Source organism: Actinia tenebrosa, unplaced genomic scaffold, assembly GCF_029948245.1.
Source record: "Actinia tenebrosa isolate PJP-AT-01 unplaced genomic scaffold, QUT_ActTen_1.0 PGA_scaffold0__85_contigs__length_37466705, whole genome shotgun sequence".
Taxonomy (NCBI): Eukaryota; Metazoa; Cnidaria; class Anthozoa; order Actiniaria; family Actiniidae; genus Actinia; species Actinia tenebrosa.
This window is the reverse complement of record NW_028292569.1, coordinates 15,541,036-15,564,204: the sequence shown is the minus strand read 5'-3', so window position 1 is coordinate 15,564,204 and position 23,169 is coordinate 15,541,036. Positions and strand designations below refer to the sequence as shown.

Here is a 23,169-nt window from a genome sequence, read left to right as displayed (position 1 = left end):
GGATTGTCAGTGCTTCTGCTTATGCAAATGATTCTACTTTCATCTACTCCCCTGAAATGTTTTGTCTCTAAATATTGAACATTTCCTTTTGCTTCCTCAACTCCTCAGAAAGTAAGCGCACTTGGTTCAGTTCTTTCCGTTCACGGCTATTTATTTTCTACTTCACCTCTGTCTCTCCGTTTTTAAGAATATTAAGTCTCTTGAGGCATGAGCCGGCTTATCAGAGAGTAAAGCTGTCTATTTTCTCTTGTCTTTGGGGTTAAAAAACAAAAAACATTTTTTTCGGAAGCAACGGTTTTTTAATAACATAAGCAATGGCGCAATAGAAATAACTAGACTGTAAATATCGCATGCTGCTAGAGAAAGTCAGTGGCGTTTTTGTCCTGAAACTTAAACAAAAATACAGTGTTAACGGGGGTTTGTAGCCTGTGCTAAACAAATTATCTGAGGATTCTTCTCTTATGGATACTTCAACAGGAGAACATTCCAACACCATTCAGTTTATGGAGGAAAACCTAACAACAAAGGACCAAGACTTTAAATGTAAGTATTATAATTAGGGAAAGACTAGGTTTTAAATATAATTCCATGTTTCACTTGATATCTTTCTTAAATCCACATCAGCCTGAGGTTAGAAATTCAAAATCTAAAATCTTGTGAAAATCTCTACATCTGCAAAGCACTTTACTGAACTCATTCCAGGGCCGGCCAACGACATCTTTGACGTTAAATTTTAAAATCACTAACTCACAAGTTGAATAATCAGTCAGTAAAATTAAAGTTTTATTTGAAAATATCTTTATTTTAATTCACGAAAAGATAGATCGAAGACAAACTGAAATACTGATTCTGAATAATTCAGTACTGTTCATACACCTGTCTGTGAAGGTTTTTAAAATGTTTGTTCAATGAATCATCACAAATGAATGTATTTGTAAAGCAATCAATCTGTATAGTTAATAGGCCTGATACTAAAAGGCAATTTAATCGTTATCTTGTATGTAACTCTCCTAAACAATTTTTCTACTCTAGTTACATGATTGATTACATTAAAGGGGGCCTTAAACTGAACCACAGCTCGTCATCAGTTCTAAATTTTACTGATAATGATATGGTCAAGCAAATTTAGTTAGTTTTGTAGTTATTTCAAGAAAATAGCCTGCCAAAATGCATTCCAATTTTCATTAATGATATTGTCTATCAAACTTACTTTTGTAGTTATTTCAAGAAAATTTAGTTTTGAAAGGGATGGAGACATTTTTTCAATATATTTGTCCTGTCTGAAAGTTAGAAACTTTTTTGTTATACTGATCCCCCCCGTCTTTCCAGCTTAGCACGAGTCTGCGTAAGAAAGCACTTGTTAAACCTTACTACGTGACTGGCATAAATCAATTCCTGCAAGTCTGCCTGCAGATAAGCCTTCTATGAATAAAAAGCCTTTGCATATTTAAGTCGACGCGTGTGTCTGGAACATAATATCTGGTTGACTGGTCCTTGGCTATGAAATATAGCACGGTTAATCATAGAGAATAGTGATAATAGAACTAGGTATTTAGTTTTCTATGTCTTGAATCAAGATAACAAGAAGTGCTGGAAAACTGGGTGAATAAAAATGGTCAAAATGCTGCAAAAATATAGACAGATACATGGATAAAGATAGCATTGTATAGATAACGTTAGACGAATCCATTAATTCATGTCTCAGGGCGTGTCTTCGGTATCTCAAAAGTAACCATAGAGTCAAAATTGCTTCAGGCGCACAACTCATAATCGGCGGACCTTATGTAAGTATTGCCCAAGAGACTGCAAAACGGGGCGGGAAGGGGTGAGGGCGCTGGGGGGCTATAGCTTTCCCACTTTACCTTTCCCCATACTATAGTCTCTTGTATTTCCCTATCTTCCCCCCCCCCCCCCCCCCCCCCCCCCCACTTCCCACTTTTTAGGGTGGTCCGCGGTCCTTGCGCCCGCGATTCCTAGGGATTTCCAAGTAGGATATCCTTCACGTAGGATCTTTACTTTTGGTGGGTGTGTCATATAAGTCTGGACCAGTTCCTTGCCTTTCTCTTTGGTACAGGAAAGATAATAAAGCAGAATTCAGTTATGAAGATGACGATAGGGATTTGGGGATATCCGTTGAACCAGCCGGAGCACATGGATTCACTTTTCATCCAAATGAAAGTATCGACACAAAACGGTCACGGTATACACACATCACGTCCTCAGTTGTCATACATAATTCTACTGATACGAGTAGTAAGCAGTCTCATCTGGACACTTTGCATACTGAGTTATTTTAGGATTCGATAGGCTAACAAGAAAATACGAATTACATCACAGATTCAAAGAAAGATGTCGAATTTCGTCTTTATTTTCCTACGTTCCGTTTTTATTTTTTCTTCTGAGTCTGAACGAAGTAAACCCAAAAGACAAAGCCGGTGATTTCGGTTTTGTTAGTCTTTTTAATCTTTTGGCTGTGCAGCCAGGCTCTCTTGTCGCGGGGGCTTGGGACAGGAAAGCCGGGAAAGGTAAAAAACTCGGGCTGTTTTACTTCTGTTCATACGGGAAAGTATTCAGTAATATTAGGTCTGAGTCCCTCAGTTTCTTCACTTTATGTTAAGAACAAAACACCTTGTGTTGAAAAGAGTTAATCGCGTCCCCACCTCATTCAACCCAACCCCACCCCAACCGAACCTCCATAGTAATCTTTATTGATATCGATGTCATACTGGTATTCATGAATTGGAAAACTAAATTAATGTTATATTGATAAACCCAATGCGATGCATCACACAGATAAAGTTAGGAAAAAACATGGTCAGTGACTTTTAGTTTATAGCTTCCATGCAGAGATATGGTAAAATCAGTCATGAATTAACCCATAACAGTGTTCCGACCGACGCACTTTGATAGCTCCGATAAAGCCGTTTTCAGCCCCCATGGCCAACTTGACAAAGAAAATAAAACAACTTGTGCGTTTGAAAAAATGATTCATTCACCAGATAACTTTCTACAAATAAGACGTGGTATAATACGATATATTTGTTGAAGGATTTTTCATTCTGACGAGAGTTACAGACAAACCAGGAACTTTATTTCCACTAAAGACAGGTGAAAAATTCATAATTCATGAAAATAACTAAGAAACTAATAACTGTTATTTCAAATTGATATTTTAATGCATGTATCTAACACATTTCAATTTGTTTAATGATGAAATAAGCACATATGTCTGGCATCGACTCAATATAGTATAGTAATTATTAATGAATCTGCGCCAGTTGTGTTGATAGGATATCAAGTCTTTAAGTAAAAACTTGAAAACCTAATCCTGAATTCTAATTGTTCCCACAGCATGCACAACAATGATCAGTTCATAATCGTCCAGCATGATAAAAAAATTACGTGCGTTTGATATTGTTGATAACTGATTTAGTTGGGGCATTTTGCATGAACCGCCAGACCAAATTCAATAAATTACTTTAGCCTCCCGGATCAAATGACTGGATAGCAAACCTCAAGCTTTACTGCCACTTACGAAGTAAAACAGAATTTGTAATATCTTCCTTGTTTTGATATACGGAGTGGGGTCTTTTCAGCGCTCCAATAATTAAGGAAATGTTATGGTTATCATTTCGTTTAGGTGCATTCTGTGGTTATCATTGCCTCTTCGGTATGAAACATCAGCTTTCGCAAAAAGACTTTTAATTCTTCAGTAGGTTGACAATTAGATTTCTTGCTTAAATCTGTCACGATAAAAATATCAGAATTCGTTAAATCTGTCACGATAAAAATATCAGAATTCGTTATAGGTTATAGGGAAGAAAATGTCAAAATTTACCCTACTCTACAGTCGTCATTCTGAATAGACAATAAATACGGTGTGGGTGGGGGTGGTCCGCATTAACGACTGTGAATTGCCCTCCCTCCATCCCTCGGTCTTTATTCGAAGCTAAGTTAACATGAAATCCTAAATAATTAATGATTCAATATTATAGAAACTGACAGATATTGGTTCTAATAGGCTGTCGCTAATTCCGTTTACATTGGAGGTAAACTGAACAAAAATAGACAATTAAAAAATTAAAAAGTAGAAAAAAAATACGGTGTGGGTGGGGATGGTCGGGATTAACGACGTTATTCGAAAAAGTTTTAAACATGAAATCCTAAATAATTAATGATTCAATATTATAGAAACTGACAGATATTGGTTCTAATAGGCTGTCGCTAATTCCGTTTACATTGGAGGTAAACTGAACAAAAATAGACAATTAAAAAATTAAAAAGTAGAAAAAAAATACGGTGTGGGTGGGGATGGTCGGGATTAACGACGTTATTCGAAAAAGTTTTAAACATGAAATCCTAAATAATTAATGATTCAATATTATAGAAACTGACAGATATTGGTTCTAATAGGCTGTCGCTAATTCCGTTTACATTGGAGGTAAACTGAACAAAAATAGACAATTAAAAAATTAAAAAGTAGAAAAAAAATACGGTGTGGGTGGGGATGGTCGGGATTAACGACGTTATTCGAAAAAGTTTTAAACATGAAATCCTAAATAATTAATGATTCAATATTATAGAAACTGACAGATATTGGTTCTAATAGGCTGTCTCTAATTCAGTTTACATTGGAGGCAAACTGAACAAAAATAGAAATGAAAAAAATAGAAAAGTAGAAAATAAATACGGTGTTGGTGGGGGTGGTCGGGATTAACGACGGTGAATTGTCCAAAGAAAAACTTGGTACTGGACTGGTTTCCGATAAAACGTTATATAAAAACAATAACAATTTGTACAAATAAGAATGAAGATTTGTATTTGGATTGAATGACTAAAGTGATAACTGGTACGTGACTGTGTATGATCCGTCCAAGCAACGCGCATAAATTAATTTCGGCAAGTGTCAAAACACACAAACGAACTTCCCAATTCTGAGAATTTGATGTCGATAGAGAGTCGTAATTATAACCACAGATCTAAATTCCTTGTATTTTTAAGCCAAAATTTTAAAAACATGTAAATTTTCGCTAAATCCAAAGAAACCTTTACGATTTTTGTTTGCAATCTGCAGTTCTGCGGTCAGCGGTGTTTTCTATGAGATCACGTACAAGGTCTCGCATAAGTTAACCAGTGTTTATAGGTTCAGTTCGCAATAGGTTCATCGTTTCCCCATAGGGAACCATCATCATTATATCCTAGATATTTTAACCATTGCCAGAAGGAGTACATTTAAAATACTTCTAGCTAAAAATTTCCAATTTGATGCCGGTAAAGTTTTTACGGTTTTAAATGAATGAGGACTACCATGACGGCCGAACTGGACTGAGCTGTTCATTGTAATTTCAGGTTTAATCACGATAGTTTATTATTCTCCTGATCTTTTGTATCCTCATGAGCTCTAGTGGATTTCCATTCATATTACTAGTATGTTACTAGACCACGCAAGGAACCATTTTAGCGAATTATATTTGGTCTGTGATAATCTTAATGATGGAAGGAGCATAGCAGTTTGACAAAATGGAAACGGCTAACAGTATAACAGATATTAAACAAACAGATGGGACAGTCCGAGAACACGAACTAAATTCAGGTAAGTTTATTAGAACTTTGAAATCATATTTAATATAATCCATGTTTGGGTCATCCATGTTTCAACTATAAATCATGATGATGAAAGGTGTTAATCATATCGTATTCTATCTACCAGGACTACCAGTTTGAAATAAGAAATAATAATATAAAGATTATATTCTAGGGTAGTTTCAGAAGTTGCTCCTGAACGTGGTCTTTATATATATATTTTTGGAAAAATACCAGGTTAAAAGAGCAGTCAACAAGGAAAGCCCTAGGTTTTGAAAGCCCCCACTATTTTTCTTGTACATTATTACTACATCTTTACTGAAAAAGGAATCTCTCTCGAAATTTCGTAATAAGTTTTGAACTTTAGCCTGCGTTGGAAAGGTTATTTTAAAAGAGTGGGTGAGACCTTAAGTGTTGGTTGTCCACGAGCTTGTTTAGCCAGTAAAGAATGCAGCTATACGTATATATTCCTCCCACACTGACTGGTTAAACTTAAACGAAAATCCAATAACGATTTTACTGAAAGTTAGTACTGAATCCGCCGAGATCCGAATATATTGCTCTGGTAACAGCCTAAAAAGAGATCGTCAAAGCCTCTTGATAATTACACACTTAGAAAATAAATATGATAAAAATTTGGCTTGAACAATCGTCATTGAAAGAAGCGGAAATAGGTGCCTGTTGTTTTGAAGAGAAAGCCTCAGGAACGGTATCTAATAGTGAATATAAATTTGAATTCAAATATACTATGGACGCATTTTTGAAAGCCATATTGTTTAATTTCCTACCAAAAGCTAAGCAAATTGTCAAAAATACTAAAAGTAAGACCTGAAGTGGTTGGTGATGGATGACGTGGTTTTTCTTCAAAACGTGATGCTTCAGATCGATGTTCTCGTTGAATTTAACTGGATTTACTATAGGGGATTTGGAACCCTACCTTGCCGAGCAGAACCATTCATTATATACGATGATAATAGTAAGTGTCAAGTTAGTTTTCCTATTTAATTACGACAGTATTTGAACGTAATTAGGAAGTCTTGTTCTATACAGCCCTTAAACTACCTAAAAATATCACAGCTGAAAGAAAAAACCGAGGAAGTAATAAATTTTCTCTCATTATTTTGTAATTTAGCTTGTTTGCCTTCACATTTGTATGTGTTTTAAGTTCAGTTTCTGTGATCACGTATCGTTGGGTGTCGTTCAGCGATAATGGTGTCTGTGGAGGTGATAACGTGGAACCTCCTGCTATGTGTCTCCATTAAGCGACATAAAAAAAAAATAAAGGAAATGGCTTGTACTCTGTAGGACACATGCATGTATGCCATTAATAAGACCAGTCGACAAAACGGACATTTCTTTCTCGATTTAAAATCTTTTCAGCCTTTTTTCTAAGTGATCTCACCGTTTCTTCACTACAGTTTGCCGTGCGCACATGGAAATTTAGGGGTCTACAGTAGGCTCATGATCCTCGCCAGTTACTTCCCGTTTTCGAAGTTTACTCGTCACCCACAAGCAATTGTCTTTGTTTCACTGCAAGCTTATCATCGTACGGTTTAAACAAATAACGATCAAAATGACATGCCTTGAAAGCGAACTGAGAATGTTTTGGCGTTCTCTTCTCTCTGTAGGACGCCCCGCGTCCGGGCATATTCGTTCTTCTTCGATGCTTCTAGTCATTTTTGTGGCTAGCGGACAGGATATGAGCAAAAACGGCACCACGATCTGCATGTGGACCCTATTCTTTATTCATTTTATAATCATAATAAATCATGTTAGTGCTTAAAGATAGGCTATGATTTGGGTTTGTTTACCGTCTTTTTCCTGTGCCTGTTACTTAAAGGGCCATCTATATAACAACTTCTTAGGGGCGTTGTGAATTCATCCATTCAGTGCTATGTGATAGACATAGAAAGAACAATAAACACATGGTTTAAGAAAATGCCTCAAACCGGCGCTTGTATTCAATATTTGAGACAATTTCTCATCGTTATAGTTCTTTTGGTGGTAGGCCAAAAGTATGAAAAAACGTATGTTTGCAAATCTGCAGACTAATAATAATAATAATTTAATAATAATAATAATAATTTAATACTTATATTGCGCGTGTTACATGGGAAGATGCTCACACGCGCATTAGAAACTGAAATAGAAATATAAAAATATAAATTATGATCTGAACATACCATGTAGGCCCCGCGTTGCATCAGCACAAAAGCAGCGCAACAAGGAGAGCAAGCAACTACTTGGATATGTACTACTTCTGTATGTATGGAAACAATTCAAAAAATAGTTTCACACGAATCTAACAAAAATATTAGGACTACAGTTTGTACATTTGCTCTTTTACTAAGTAATTGGGCTTGAGGACCCTTGAGTGTCTGCCACAGCCATAGAATGCGAAACTTATAGTTGTCCGTCATTTGAGTTCCTGGCGCTATTAATTTCTATAAGAAATGCTCAACCAGGGTAGATTTATCCTAAAAGAAAAATCTTCTGAAAGACAGTAAGATTTCAAGACTTTTATTTTCTAGTCAAAATAGACCCGCTAATATACGTTGAATGGGAAGGCGCGCGCGATTTCTCCTCTCAGATCGGATCAAAAAACGTTTTCTTTATCGGCTTTACAGCGAAGACCGCAGCATTTACAGCATAAATATAGATCCCTGACTTTGTTTTATGATCACAGCCGTGACTCGAAGCACATCAATATATGAGACAACCATAGTCATTAGCCCTATCTAAAATATCCATGATAAATATATTTAATATTTTAAATTCTCTATGTATATCATAGTTATCATGACACCAAATGTCCCCATAAGTGCTATATCCGCAATAAAGTCATGTCCCAAAGCACGCTCCTAAATTCTGAACGTCCAAAGAAAAGATGTCATTGAGTTGCATGATTTATCAAAAAACCTCGGACAATGGCAGGCAAATTGTATTCCTTGACATGTTTGAAGGCCTAAGATAATGCGTTCAAATGTTGCTGACAGGAATTAGTTTATTTAAGGACAAGGCAAATTTGTACACGTATTTATCATGAAAGAAAATCAACCCTCCTAGCACTGATTCAGTTTGAGTGTGAAAGTACTTAAGATACCTTTAAATTGTATTGAAACAAATGAAACGAATGGGTTGATCTAAGTCAAAGCACGGTTATTGTTGTATACATCCTGTGATGACATGCACGAAAATCGTGCTTTATTTAACTCGTATCGCTTATCTCCCTGCCATGGCTTCATAACTCTTGCAATAAAGGCTTTGCACCATCGCCAGCGTGATGGCAGCCATGACAGAGGGCACAACAATACAGTCTTTTTTCCCTGGGAAACTGAATTCTTTTTCATGTAAATATCAGATTAGACCAGATTCACTTTGTTCCTGCCTCCTGTCATGCCTGCCATCACGTGACGGCGCAAAGCCTCTATACATCGTTTAGCACGTATGGCTATTCCAGTTTCGTTGTTCAGTAGACTATTAATATTAATCAGTGCTACGTATCGCTTGATGAAATAATCATCAAACGTTCTAATAAGACAAGGACAAGTTTCTTTGTAGCAAGACTAGATCCCTTGTAATTGGAGTACGTCTGCTTTTCCTACTACTATTAGATATTAGGTACACTACGCCCTTTTCTACTATTAGGAAACTTACTTATTAGAAATGATTAGAGTATAATAGATTATATATATATATATATATATAGAAAATTTTTTTTTCGTAATTATAATCTTTATTCCATTTCCATAGTATAAATATTTACATATTTAGGATGTCCATTTTTTCCTTCACCTCGAATTTTGCATGCGTTGACTTTTACCCTGGTGGACAATGGTATATCTTGTGAGGGGCTACTCAAGATCAATACATACCCCAAGGGCCCTTAGCCTGGGGGGAGGGGTGTAAAAATACAGTGGCTCAACCTCATCTTTTGATAGAATTCTTGAATCTGATTGATTGGTTGACCCTGGTTTTTCTATAACAGTCAACTGGCCCAGCTGGTACTAATTATAAGAATCTGGCAGCCAGGACAATACTGGCAGTACTGGTTTCAACAAGGACAATCAGAGAAGATATAGTCCAAGGGTGTTAGGGGCATGCACGTATGATGACAAAATCGAACTAAATAAGAGCTGGGATTAACGATGTTTGCCAAAAAAAAGAGCTACAAAAAGTTGAACTTGAACTTTAAGTTCAGTTTAGGTGCTGTCGTTTGATTAAAATTATCTAGACTTTATATCGATCCGGTGAACAAAGAAGAGACAAGAGAACGTGATAACCGTATAGATTCTTACCCTGCAGGGACGAAATTGATTGTCTGTCAGTTTTAATCAGACATCGGTGTTTACATTCCACTGTTTTCCAGACAATGATTGTCGCTATTAATTGAATATTATCAGAGTCGCGTCTGCGTTTGTGGTGCCTCAGTTTGGTTTGGGTAAAGTTTTGGGACGTGACGGTAAACATATACTCAATACCATAAGCATCTTTGATCACTAAGTTCTAATCCATCACGAGAAGTCTATGTAATTTTTCTTTTCTTATAAACAATGTACTTATTTGGACAGACTTTTTGTGTCTATTTGGAAGTTAGAGGTCACAAGGAAAAGTCACAAGTATGATGTCATCACTTCCAAACAGTTCCAGCTGTCCTTCAAAGTTGACAGCAGTGCCTGCCAAATTTCGTTACCATGGTTATCAATAAACCTTGGAGCAACTGAGAGTAGAGGAAAGTATGCTGTCATGGTAACGCTCTTTCAAACAACGTCCTTTCTGACAGCTGCACAACGATACTAAAACGGTTACTATGGAAATGTTGAGCCACACTTAGTGAATTTTCTAACTTTCACATCACTGTGTGAATGACTACTTGCTTCATCTAATAGCATGGGTCTATTAAAACTAACCAAATAGATAAAAAGACTTTTTAAGAGAGTTTTTCTATCAGACACTTTGCTTAACGAGCGCTTTGTAGCTTTGATTTAAACATGACACCAAAATGACACCAAGTTATTATTTTTTTTCAAATGATCGTGTCAAAATATTAGAGCAATATCGCGAAATACTTGCACGTACACCCACAAACTTGTGGTTCGAAGTTTCCTGTTGAATAACGTCATAGGATTGTCGTGTCTAATTTATAAGGCTCACAACGAGGCTTATACTATTGGTTTGCTTTGTCAAGAATATTCATCTTCAGCCGGCACAGCCAGACTAGACCGACTATTTCATCTGCCTAGGGAAATTGAAACATTTTCTCAGCAAAACTGGAGCACAAATATCATTATCCTTCGATTCAAAGGGAAAAAGGTATATGAAAATTATTTAAAAAGTATTGAACGTTATATTTTGTTCAGATAACCGTACTCTTAATGTGACGTGCCGGTTCACACGTGCGTTCATGAGTTCATAGTACTCTTACAATATAGTGATAATGAAAGTTGTTTCTCCGTGTTTTTACCATAAATCAATCAGATTTAAAATTTTTCTCCCTGCGATAAAAACCAACGTGTGAGTCTGGAGTGTTGTGTGCATAGAATCAGTATTGAATGTAGTGGTAGCGAGGAAAAGCTGTCCCTAGAGGTGTCCTAGTGTCGCTAGACTAGACACTGAATTAAAGAGATTTATTTTATTCTAGTTTAGTTTTAAAATCAACCTTGACTGAGAATGACGCTGTGTTGGACACAAGTTATTCTTATACATCCTTTTGTGTGGAGTGAGTTATTTTTTTTATAATTGCGAAATACGAAGATTTAATCTGCTTAAAGAAACTCCTTCCTCGGGGTCAGATTTTATTTCAATTCGCCAAGCAATTAAAATATTTTGTCTAGAAATATCCTCGAAAAATATAACTGATCTGCTTTTGCTCAATTTTAAACAACCACCAAGCGTTAAATATATCCCGTTTGGAACAGCGTTCTATATGAGTAATTAATATAAACCACGAAATGACTAGTCTGTATATTAATGAATATATAAGGTATATATTTTTACTCAGTGAAGCAATGGTGTGTGCGCGTCTTTCTCGTTCATTCGATTTTACCAAAGAGTTGAGATGGAAATTTTTGTGCTACTGGATGAGATAATGTAGATATTTAAAAGAAATACCGTCGCCTGTATACTGTGTTGAGTACTGTAACGAATACATTGCTGATCCACGTGTGCAAACATAACCAGTACGACGTGTTGCCAGATTAAGGCTGGTTGGTTTTCAGGAGTTTTTTTCCCTTTTTTTAGCAAATTTTTGGTCGATCGGTTTCGCGTTGTCGTTCACCATTTTTCATCTTACCAGCAGGGTGTAATATCCACACGTAGCCAGAATATATCGTCACCGTTTTCTTTTCTTTCTTTTCTTTTTTGTTGCTTTTATTCCTTATTTCACAAAAGTAACAAAAGTGTATGTAAAACGATTGAGGAAAACGCAAACCCTTTTCGAGGATTATAGTCGATCTGTTATTTCTTTGTCAAAGCGGTGAGTGCAAATCGACGTCATAAATCAGATTTGAAACTAGCCATTTATGATAATGTGTTAAAATAACTATTGGAATAAAAATAAGAGACTGAGCAGTATCACAGCAGTATTGAATAAATTTGTAGTTTAGATAGGAAATCTTTAATAAATCCGTGGATCTAGAACCTGTTAGTCTCGCCGACTTGCAGCAGCAGAACTAGAACCCAACCCCCATGGTCACCCCCAGGGGATATAATTATGTATTCACAATAGAACTGAATCTAATGAGATCCTACCATTCCTTTTGTAGTGGTGGCCGTTTCTTTTTTCCCCGTGTCATTACTAATCTTCTTGAGGTTACTGCTAGACTTACTAACATTTGAGGTTCTTTTATTCCATTAATCGTTTGTATTCTCTTGATTTACGTTCAAAATCAACAAAATGTGCAAGGTCAAAGGAACGTCGAAACGTTTCCTCTTTGGTTGTATGTTTAAACATGTAAATTGGATTCAGGAACTGAAGTTCAGTACGTGTGGCATGTTGTCGATCTTCAAAATGTCTGATTGTACAAAAAAATCTTTTTCTCCCCTCCCCCTCTAAAATGTTACTCCCTCCAGGGCTGCTGCAGCTTGGCGAGAAGCGTTAGGCCTGGGGTGAGTTCATAGTTGTCGCTGAAGTAATCTCTCTTATAAGCTGGAATATCAAGATAGGGAATAAAAAAGAAAGTAAAGGAAAAATGAAAATAAGAGTAGAAAAGGAAAGACAACAAGAGGAACGAAAACGGGAAGAAAAGGAATAGAAATAAAATAAACTGAAACGGAACAAAGTTTAAAAAATATAATAGGAGAGAGAAAAGAACCGAAAAGCAGGAAACCCGAGGAAATGGTGTTAAAATCGCAAATATATTCGAGAACATTCTAATCTTAAAATTGAAAAGCGCAGATTATATAAAAAAGGGGATCTGACAACAAACAGAGACAAGACACTCACTACAAACGTCATATCTTAAAAGCCTTGGAGTGTTTCGGTTAAAAAATATGGTCATCATTTATCTCGACATTTAATAATGCTTCACAAAGTCGGGACATGACAATAAAAATACTTGGCTATGTATGTATGTGTTCCCTAAACGCTGACAGAATCGTTAAGAGGAAAGAAGAAAATTAAGTTATATGAACACCAAAAGAAGGTGCAAAGTTTTATTATTTCAGGCAGTAATTAATAAAGCAAAAGCGGTTCAACATGGTTCTTGGAGACTTTATCACTACGCTTGTCTGGATTTTCTCTCTCCAAAATCTGGCAAGCATTAAGCTCTAGGTAAACTGTCGACGAATTGCTGGAGGCAAAGCTCAGTTTATTGTAAAAAGAAAACCGTCAAAATACTGTCCAAAACTGATACCAGGAATATTGGCGGCCAACCTGACAGGAATGTTAACTGGATCTGGTTACGAGGGAAAACACGTTTATTTAACAAAATAAGTTTAGCTACATTTGTCGAAAGTTGCAGTATGCCGTGACGAAAGAAGAATAGCTGTCGCCCACATCAAACAAGATCTCTCCACGTAACATAAATGTTTTTCAAAGGGTAATCACGGAAGTGCTGGGACAACGAATGATTACTGGTAGTAAATTTTTAACTGATCCTTTCAGAAAAGAAATAATAGAAAATAAAACAGAGTCCCACGTAGTTGGGTGATGATTATTAGAGCAAATAAAAAAGTGTTTGTTAGACAATAATCAGTGGCAAGGTATAACAGATGGCGTGAAAAGTGACACTACGATTGATAGATTATCTTTGAAGAAAGAAAGTGCATCGGCCATATGATATCATTTCTTTCTTCTTTTTTTCACCCTTTCAATTTTTTTCGTTCTTTTTCTAGTTCTCTTCAGAAATTATAGAAATGCACGAATTGAATGAAGCCATATCAAGAGATGAATAACAAATATTCTAGATGCTATCACTCATTCTTTACGTTGTTTGCTCCTGTTTTGAATTATCTGTTGACACATTGACTAAATCAAACGTGAAAATATTATCAAGTCACCGTACGGATTGCCGTGCCGGTCACAGCCCATCCCAGTAGATTTTACCGGTAAATAATAAAGTAAAACGAGAAATCTGAAGATTCCATAGATAAGACTTGACCAAAAGTCATAAGTCCTCGTCTTCCCGGAAGCTATCTATTAAAATAAATTTCTGCACGAAAGCTCCACAATTTACGTGTGAACAAAATACCATTTCAAAAAAGGAGTTAATTTAATTGATTAATACTTTACTAAAACCGAACACAATAAAAAGTGACAAAACTGTTCAGCCACAAAGAACGGATATTAATGATATGCTATAAACAACAACAGTCACTCATTCGAGTGCTAATTTTTCTCCGCCTCGTAAATCCCGTAGTTGTAGTTATTAATCCATTCTATTTAAAACCAAACAGTTCTGCCACCCATCGACCATCGATCCGTCTAGGTACCCGTTTAGTATTGCCCAGTAGTCGATTTTTTTGGGTTTCGTGTGCGCGTGTTTGAACAGTCATAGCAGGTGATCTGATATGTTAGTGACTGTCATATCTCCGGACAGTGCACGCAAAGAACTAGTCTATTTGTATTCCAAGTGCTGTAATCCTATTGGCTATTGGGAATGAGGTATTTTGGTATATAGAAGTGAAAGATAACTAGGAGTACGGTCTTACACACGACACCGTTGACAACAGAACAACGCCGGCTTTAGGTGAAAAAGATTTCACAGTAGGAAAAATGTTAGGACGAAAGATGAGCAGGGAGGCTTGGATTGTCCAACAGGAGAGAAGAGCAAAGCGTATCCGAGTGAGAAGAGTAACTCAGAATAAGACAAACCGAAAAGGTAACACATTTTTGCTCGGCCTCTAGAATATCCTAATCCTTTTCTCAATGTCATTACTGAGGATTTCTAGGCGAGCTGAAAAACTTCGAGTAAAAATAACTGAGGGGTTTTCTTCCAAGCAGGGTGTTCAGGTTGCGGTCGTAGTTTTGAAAACTATGCTTTCCCCAGTAAAAGAAAGTTCATAGCTAATGATATCGACTGATATAGATAGCAAGTTAGTGATAGATTCTTTGTAGATTAAGGATTATTTATTTTAGCGAGGAGGGGAAGCTCACACAGTTCCGTGCTAATGTCTGTCCCACTTATTAACGTGTTAATGTTTCTCGTGTGTTTGGTCCTCAACAACATTGTTTCGGCCATTGTAACTTTGACAAAAGATTATCCCATATATTTTCGTTCTTTTCTTTCCACACACCTCGCACTCAATCAAGTTTATTGAACTTTCCTTGCTACTTTTTTGACGAGGTCCTTGGTTTTTGTCCAGGGAGTCAGTCTTTCACTAAAGGAGTGGTGCCATCACACGTTCATTTTACACCAAGGTGCCAGTTTTTGGGGGGACTCCAATGGTTCTATACTCTCATTCAAAGAGAAATGATCATGAATGTTTAATGAGCTTGAAAAGAGCGATTTTGTTGACAGCTCATTGATCAGTCACGGAACAAGGAACTGTTGAGAGCAAAGCGAAAGACATTAAAAGATGGAATTAAAAAAGAACATTAAGTCATGAAATGACACCCCTGATAGAATTTGTTAGCAAGAAGGTGTTGGTAGAGGTTTCTGTGTTTTTTATTTCATTTTATTCCTACTTATTAACTAATTGAAGTGCGTTTAATTTATGCTTTATCTATGGGGAGCATTTTGTTAGGAGAAAATAATTATGATAATGCATAAAAGATCACAAGTTTTCGGTTTAGAAATCGTTTTAGACTTTCTCTTCTAGTAAAGCTCGTATATATCTTGAACACAACCAAGGCGTGAGCCTTATATCCCAAAAGGGGTCATTTTGTCGAACATTTTTGCTTTCGTGCAGTATCGAAAAGCATTTATATACTTCAGGAAGACTAATTTATGTTTTTCGAATCCATTACGAGTGGGATCATTATTATTATTCCGAGAGATCCCAATGTAAATCAACGCAAACTGGACTAAGCATGGAGAGCATCTTCTCCTCAGTAAACAAGTGCATGTACGCCAGAGGGGGTATCAGCTTTAGTATCAACCATTAGCTTAACCCACAAACTTCAATACCTAGGTCTGCACGCAATTATTGTAGTCTGCCACTTTGACACCGAGGAACCCAAAGTCCCCTTTCGAGTTTGACATCCTTGTTGATCTAAGGCTTTCAGCTCCTAGATTTATTGTCAATTTAAAGAAAAGTTGGTCAATCCAATATCAGAAAGGCTCTTTTCTTGTATTACATCACTATCAGAGATGATCATAAGAGACATTTAATTCCGTACCGTGACACGGAATTTTTTAAGCTCCTGAGCGCTTCAACCTTCAAACTATTGAACGCTGTTTTTTCTTCTTTGAGAGTTTTAGTCTGAACTGACATTTTCCAAAGAGGGACGTTTTCCGATTCCGTGTTGGATTTTGAGTGGCGTACCTGTCGCGTGCGCCAATCGGCATCCAACAGATAGATACTTCAGTTGATGTCAGAAATAAGTCATTACCTAGCTTCCTTAATTGGGAAGAGAGACAGCTAAAATTGCTTGTCAATTTCTAATTGTTCCGCCCGCCTTCAAAAGTCGTAACTTTGTTTCCATCAGTGGCACGAAGAAACGTGTAATAATGAGCGTAAACCTAATCAAACGAGCACTATATATCTCGGTAATACTATACTAAGTTGGTAACCCAGTACTACCAGTGATTTGTTTTCATTCAAATGACTAATGACGATGATGATGGTGTTGGTAGTGATGATAATGGTTATATAGACCAGGTTTGATATCGTGACTAGATCTCTAAACGAAACAACTGTCATGTCTGGCTTTTTTTCCGCAAGGCGCCATCTCACTCAAAGAAGTCGGTTTCGAAATGTTCACTATGTTAGCTTTGTTCTACGGCTCATTGGTAACACGAAAGAGTCAAAAGTTAGCTACGGCTAGAAAATAAGATCTATATCTACGGCACACCTAGTATAATATAAGACAAAGGAAAAAATGGTATCGCAATAATCCATCATAATTTTCCCCCTCTATTTTAGTATCGCGTGTTGCTCGTACTTGTTTCACCCTGGTACCGATCTATGACAAGACGTGTGGATCAACATGCTTCTCCCCTGGGGTGAGACCCTTGGGATAGCAATTCTAGTATAATGACACCTGGAGGGTCACTCAACCATATATAGTTAGTAGACTATCTCAACACTCCTTTCTACCACTTCTTTCTCTTTTACTCCGACGAAGGACTAGCGTCCGAAACGTCAGTAAGTTTTTTCATCTTTTCACGGTGTATAGTTTACCTTTTCATCATTACTGTTTCATTAGAAACACCGACGCAGCTCACACTAGTTTTTAGCTAGTTATATCTTTTTAGACTATCTCAACCAGTTAGCTTCAGCTTTAAAAAGATAGGTTAAAAAGGGTAAACATTGCATGGAAGACTGTTCCCCTAGCTATATATAGTCAGGGGTATATGAACGTGTTTCGATATGACGCAAGCATTGCCAGGACGGAATACATGTTTCTATACTTAGATAAGTTAGTTCAGTACTCCACGTGGGTGACTTTTCGCGTTGGTTGTCTTACATGGCGTTACGGTTTGGTTATCTTACGTGGCGTTACTGCGTTGTTTTCAATGCAGTTGACCGCTTTCACTCTTCACGCACTAGTAGCGATGTTGATTGCTTTCTATATTTGTTATTTCCTTTCTTTTTAGAGACTGATTAACGGGTGGACTATAGAAAAGCTAATAATCGCGAACTAGTTTTCGATCGAAGTCATCGCAAAGGTGTTAAAGTCTTTTAAAAAAGGTGTGAAAGTAAATACCGAAAATCATTATTGAATGTAATGAGGTCCAAGTAGGGCAAGATGTGTGAAACGTTTGATCACACAATGAGAACAACCACGGCCATTCTAATAAGATTATATAGCATATGGAAAACAGCAGTCCTAGAGATTTCTTGTGTAGCTTGGCACGAGAAATGTTATATAGGAAGTGGACCAGTCGTAGCCTTATACGTGCGTTAGAGAACTATCTATTCATCATAATCAGACTGAAATAGAACAACCAGAGTCTTGTCTTGCGTGGCGTTATTAACAAAATTATACAGATTTAGATATGTTAATTTCAGCGGGTTCCTTTTTTTTTCATTTTCATTTCTAAGTGGATGTATAAATAGAGTTCTGTTATAATTAGAAATATAATAGGGGGGTTGGTTTTTTATCTTTTTTACAGGGCTCAGAAAATATTTATCCAAATAAGATGGAATATGATGATCTAGGATAGTGGGGATGCAAGGACAAAAACAAATTATGAGCTAAACCAGGAAGAAAGGATTTTAGTGAACGGTTGGATTGCAAATACAGCATCCAATAAGATTTACCTATTCATAAGTCGCCTGATAAGTGGGTAAGATGCGATCTCGTTTATACCAAACACCTGTCGCTTTTTCTCAAAGTCGAACCGACCCCTACGTGAGTGATAATTCTTTGGAAACTGAAAAACAACAATCAAAGCCCATTTTCACACAGAGATAAGATTCTTGTTGTTTATGACTGAAATCTAGATGTAAACACACACAAAATGCTGGATTTATCTGTCGATACGTGTTAGGTTTTGTCGAGGGTGCGGTTATCTCGGCAGTAGCAAAAGGGAAGTAAATTATCCCGAGGTGTTGCAAATATATAATTTTCGCTTCCATCAAAACATTGGATAGATTCACATTAGATTCTACACCAGCATCTGCTTCTATTACCCAATTTCAAACGACTATACACATCCGCTGGGGAAATGAATATTTCGATGAGAATCGCATGAGTGCGAATGACTCGGAATTCTATCACTCGCCGGGATTTTTACGATCGTTCCTCGGCACCTAAGTTGCCGGTGAAGTTGATACAATCTTGGGAGAAAAAAAAGGAGTTTCGGATGTTATTTTTGGGATCTGTATGCTCCATATGTTGAACTGTGCTTGAGATTGACATGCTATTGACATATGAAGTGGATATCAAATATAGGGCAATATTATATTCCATCTCGTACACGCGAAACACATGATCAAAATGGGCTTTCGCGATATTTCGGGAATTTAGATTTTGAGTATCCCTTGATTCGAATCTTCCATGGTAATAGCCAACTTTTAATGATGACAGGAACAAGTAGATCATTTTTAAATTGTTCTTGAGGTTGTTAGCGAGCGCTTACATAGCATCACGTATATCACGTACGCAGGTTTGCTCGTCACGCGTCCGTATCAGGAACGTGACTAGCGCGAAATAGCATCTGATTGTTTTGACAATAGCCACTGGTTATGTATACAAATGATCTCGGCCGGTCGATCCATTCATCGCAGAACATCATAGCCATAGGATTAACAGCACTGCTCGCGAAAAAGACTTTGAAATATTAGACTCGTTTTTCAAATTTGGCTCATTGGGCATCGAATAGAAAGTAAGTCTATCGAGTGGAAGAAAAATCAAACAGAAATATTTCGAAGGGCTTCTTTGTGATTTTACCGGCGGCTTTACTTCAAATCACTATAAAGCAGTCGATGTGAACGGTGAAGACCAAAATCCATTACATATTTTTGTACAATTTCGTGTATATGTTTGTATAATTTCAAGTTCTGTTTCAGGGTTCTTTGCAAATTGTTGAAGAAAGAAACAGATTAGAATTGGCCTTCTGTTTGTCATGAGAATGATGAAACACACCGATACGATCGATTGCCAGTGTATAGAAAATACGTGCCGAAATCTCACCATGTTTTTTTTACTTCCTTTTTTCCTCAGGTATTTTAGAAGTACCAACAGCCAAGCTTCAGTCTGAACCAAAACGGGAGACAGAAGAAAGCTATCCCATTATAAAGACACTTTCGAGTTTCGGTCGTACAGACATGGTCTTTCCTCGTACCACGTTTCCTTTCCACGAGAATTCGCCACTTCATATATCACCAGTTACAGATAACAGCAAACGATTTAGGAACAACCCTTTGAGCTCTTTCAACGGAGATTTCACAGGAAAATCAAACCTGGGACTTGCCATGAAACGAGCTCGCACTGATGATGTTTACTTCAAGCCTGAAGCGGCGAAGAAAAGATGCTTCGAGTCTTTCTTTCAAGGAAAGGAAGAAATATCAGAGGCCGACTTTCAGATGGCACTCATAAAGCAAAGCATTTCTAGAAAAAAGGAATGGGTTTATAATCAAGTGCTACAGAACTTGGAACTTACAACGCCTTCCGACACGAATCGCGTGAATGTTATTAGCGATTCACAGCGGGTAGGCGCAAAAAACTACCATCAAAATAACACGAATACGCCATTTGTAAATAGTTTTCCTTCAAATTCAGCGCACCAATCTAGCTTTAGTGGACTTGTCCGAGTCAAGGATTCGAAAAAAGTTATCGACGAAGATGGCAATTGTTATATAGATACAGATGATTATATGAGCTTCAAGGCCCATAAAGGACCCTCTACTTCGCAAGGAGTCGGATATTCAAGGAACAATACATTTAATGGACATATTAAGCAAGAGACCAGAGACTTTGATTCATGTGATACAACAGTCATCACCAAGAGAGGGTTGTTTTTGAACTTAAAAATCAATGGAGGGGTTGCTATCGATCATGACAGTATGCCCAAAATTGCGGCTATTTACACACATGGTATAAAAGGAAGACAAGAACACGAAGCTCGGATGCGACAACGTCACGTCCAAGCGAAAATCACCGGCTCTATCTACAGGCCAACACAGTCGGGTGATGTCAAAACCGAAGAAATGACAGAGGGGAAGAGTAATATCGCTAAAGAGGAAGCCAAGTGGTGGCCACCGAGCCCAGAGTCTATGCCCACCGATGTTATGTCAAGAGACGTTGGGGAAGGATTATTAAAAGTTATGACTCCAGATGATATGAAGGCCTATGGTCTCCCTAAAGAGGTGAGTTTGAGTTCAGTCACCATTCATTCAATTTTATTACTATGGAGTAGAGTTATCCATTTAAAAAAAATTCCAGGGTGTCCCTGTCTCAGCTGTTCCCCCTTATACTTCTTTGGGGTCAAAGATACCTTCTTCAATGGTAATATATGATATCAATTGAACTGAATCACTCTAAGAAAGTTCTAGAAGACTCCAAAACCACATGCATGTCAAACAGTCGTGAGCGCCGAAATTTCAGTCCTCATCATAAGCTTTGCTTCAATATGAAAAACAAAAGTAATAATTAGTTTGTCTAGAAAGGATCCTGTATGTTATGATAATATAATGGTGCACTAAGTGATATGAGACCTGGAGTAACTACTATAGACAATGGAGCTTTATTCTGATGATTGTTCTATTGCTTGTATTACAGGAGGAAAAGAATGAAGCAGAACCAGAGAGAGATGACGATGACGTTGTAGTAACTAAGATTAAAATGGCCCCTAGGAACAAGCTCAGGAATAATAACAAGATGGAAGGAATAAACGAAAAGACGCAGGACGAGTTGCCTCCTTTGCAACTGGACGCTTACGGTAAAGCAGCCAATTACAAAGAAATCCTCTTACATTATATTTCACAAAAACTGAAAAATGATTCCAAGAATACCTGCCTAGAGAACATTAGTTCGGTTGCTGAGAGACCACGTAGGAATATGAGTATGGAAGAACTTTGTAGCAAACTAAAGGACACGAGAGAAAAACTAGAGAAAGAAAAATTAAAATGGAGACGCAAGCTTTTGAGTAGCCTAGAAGTTGTTTTAATCAAGAAAATACGGCGCCTGGAGAAAGAATCTAGAGAAGTAGTACCTGATGGTATGATATTAGAGGGTGTGGTAGTTCAAAAACGCCAGGAAGACACGAAAATGGAAGAAAAACAAGAAGCTTCTGTTAAAGGAAGCAACAGTGACATTGTAGCAATGATGGAGGATTTGACCTCAGAAACTGCAATCGTCGAAAGCACGCGGTGCAACAAACGCACTGAAAGGAACAGCCAAAGTGTATCAAATATTCGCGGTTATGACTCATCCTAAGTAGGCCACTCTCAACTCGAACTTTCTGATTCAGAATAATTCAAACCTGAAGTGAATGGGATTTGAAGAGTATTCGATGGGGTTTATTTAATGGTGGACTAAGTGACCCCCTTACTTTTCCTGTAAGGTCGATATCAACTGCTGTTTTTATATTATTTATAATATATTGATATTATTTTTGTTGAGTTATTTCTGGTAGAATTCTCAGTCTTTTCAAATCCCATTTTTTTATTCATCTACTTAAATTTCTATTCATGTTAGGAATCAATTCTACGGTACTATATTCTTCTAATTTAAGTTTTAAGGTTATCTATAGTAATATTTATTATATTTCTAAGAAACCATTTCTAGAAATGATGAGTGAGGATTTTTTGTTTTAAGTTGAAAGTCAAGGTATGTGTGGTGAGTTTTAGCGCGTGCGATTAGAGATCTTAAGCTCGTTTTCTACTGAATTTATTATGACGAAGATGGAAAGCCATCTTAAAAATATCGTCGTGTTATGTATATAAATACGCTAAAAAATTAAAGAAAATATAAGTTTTATATACAGGATTGAATGAACTTTAAGTAAATGAAAATAAGAATATTATGTAATTAAAGAAAATATTTATAAAAACGAAAAGATATTAAGAAATAAATCAAGAAAGCTGAAAAAAAACGTGTATGATCGTGCCATTGTGGTATTATAATCCTTGTGCGTGTAATAATTCCTGACCAAGAAATATTTTCGTCACGACAACCCGCCTCTTAACCTTCTCCAAAGGCCTCCCACGCCCTTCCCGTAGAAAAGAAAATTCTACAAAAAAAATGGATGGAACTCAAAGCGTTTGCGGCAAAATGGAAACGACGTAATAAAGTTACAAACAAACAAACAAAAGAAAGCCAAATATAACAGGAAAAAAATAGCCATCAAAAAAGAATTAAGGAACTATGGTGAAGAAAAATAAAGTCAAGAACGTAGAATTCGTTAAAACTATAAAAGTTGGAACGCAAGGCATCCCCCACGCCAACGGTCAAACGTGACTATTTGTGACGCTTTGCCAAGCCGATTGTATTTTAATGTATTCATTTTTTTTCTCCAAGAGATATTCTTACACACC

The 23,169-nt window shown here is 36.9% G+C and overlaps 1 protein-coding gene and 1 long non-coding RNA gene across 6 annotated transcripts; one reads left to right on the top strand and one right to left on the bottom strand.

Moving 5' to 3' along the window:
- The first annotated feature begins 446 nt into the window (after nt 1-446).
- Nucleotides 447-22,727, top strand: LOC116303121 (uncharacterized). Of its 5 annotated transcripts, none has more exons than XM_031712594.2 (3): nt 447-543; nt 19,856-21,000; nt 21,413-22,727. In XM_031712594.2, the coding sequence occupies exons 1-3, from the start codon at nt 462-464 to the stop codon at nt 22,067-22,069; spliced, it is 1,884 nt and encodes a 627-aa protein (XP_031568454.2). In that variant the 5' UTR covers nt 447-461; the 3' UTR covers nt 22,070-22,727. The 5 variants fall into 5 exon arrangements, with proteins under 5 accessions (XP_031568454.2, XP_031568455.2, XP_031568457.2 ...); XM_031712595.2 differs by lacking the exon at nt 447-543 and adding an exon at nt 5,130-5,593; XM_031712597.2 differs by lacking the exon at nt 447-543 and adding an exon at nt 10,654-10,896.
- LOC116303124 (uncharacterized) lies at nt 3,090-7,855 on the bottom strand. Its single transcript, XR_004197917.2, has 3 exons — nt 7,767-7,855; nt 6,986-7,475; nt 3,090-3,743 (listed from the first exon to the last, which is right to left on the bottom strand). It is a non-coding gene; the product is annotated as an uncharacterized LOC116303124 (long non-coding RNA).
- Nucleotides 22,728-23,169: the final 442 nt, after the last annotated feature.

Bases quoted from the DNA above. Each gene is read 5' to 3' on its own strand.
- LOC116303121 (XM_089032892.1), top strand. From the start codon at position 14,798: ATGTTAGGACGAAAGATGAGCAGGGAGGCTTGGATTGTCCAACAGGAG. The intron at 14,904-19,855 runs GTAACACATTTT...TTTTTTCCTCAG, and splicing joins GAATAAGACAAACCGAAAAG to GTATTTTAGAAGTACCAACA. The intron at 21,001-21,412 runs GTGAGTTTGAGT...CTTGTATTACAG, and splicing joins CCTATGGTCTCCCTAAAGAG to GAGGAAAAGAATGAAGCAGA.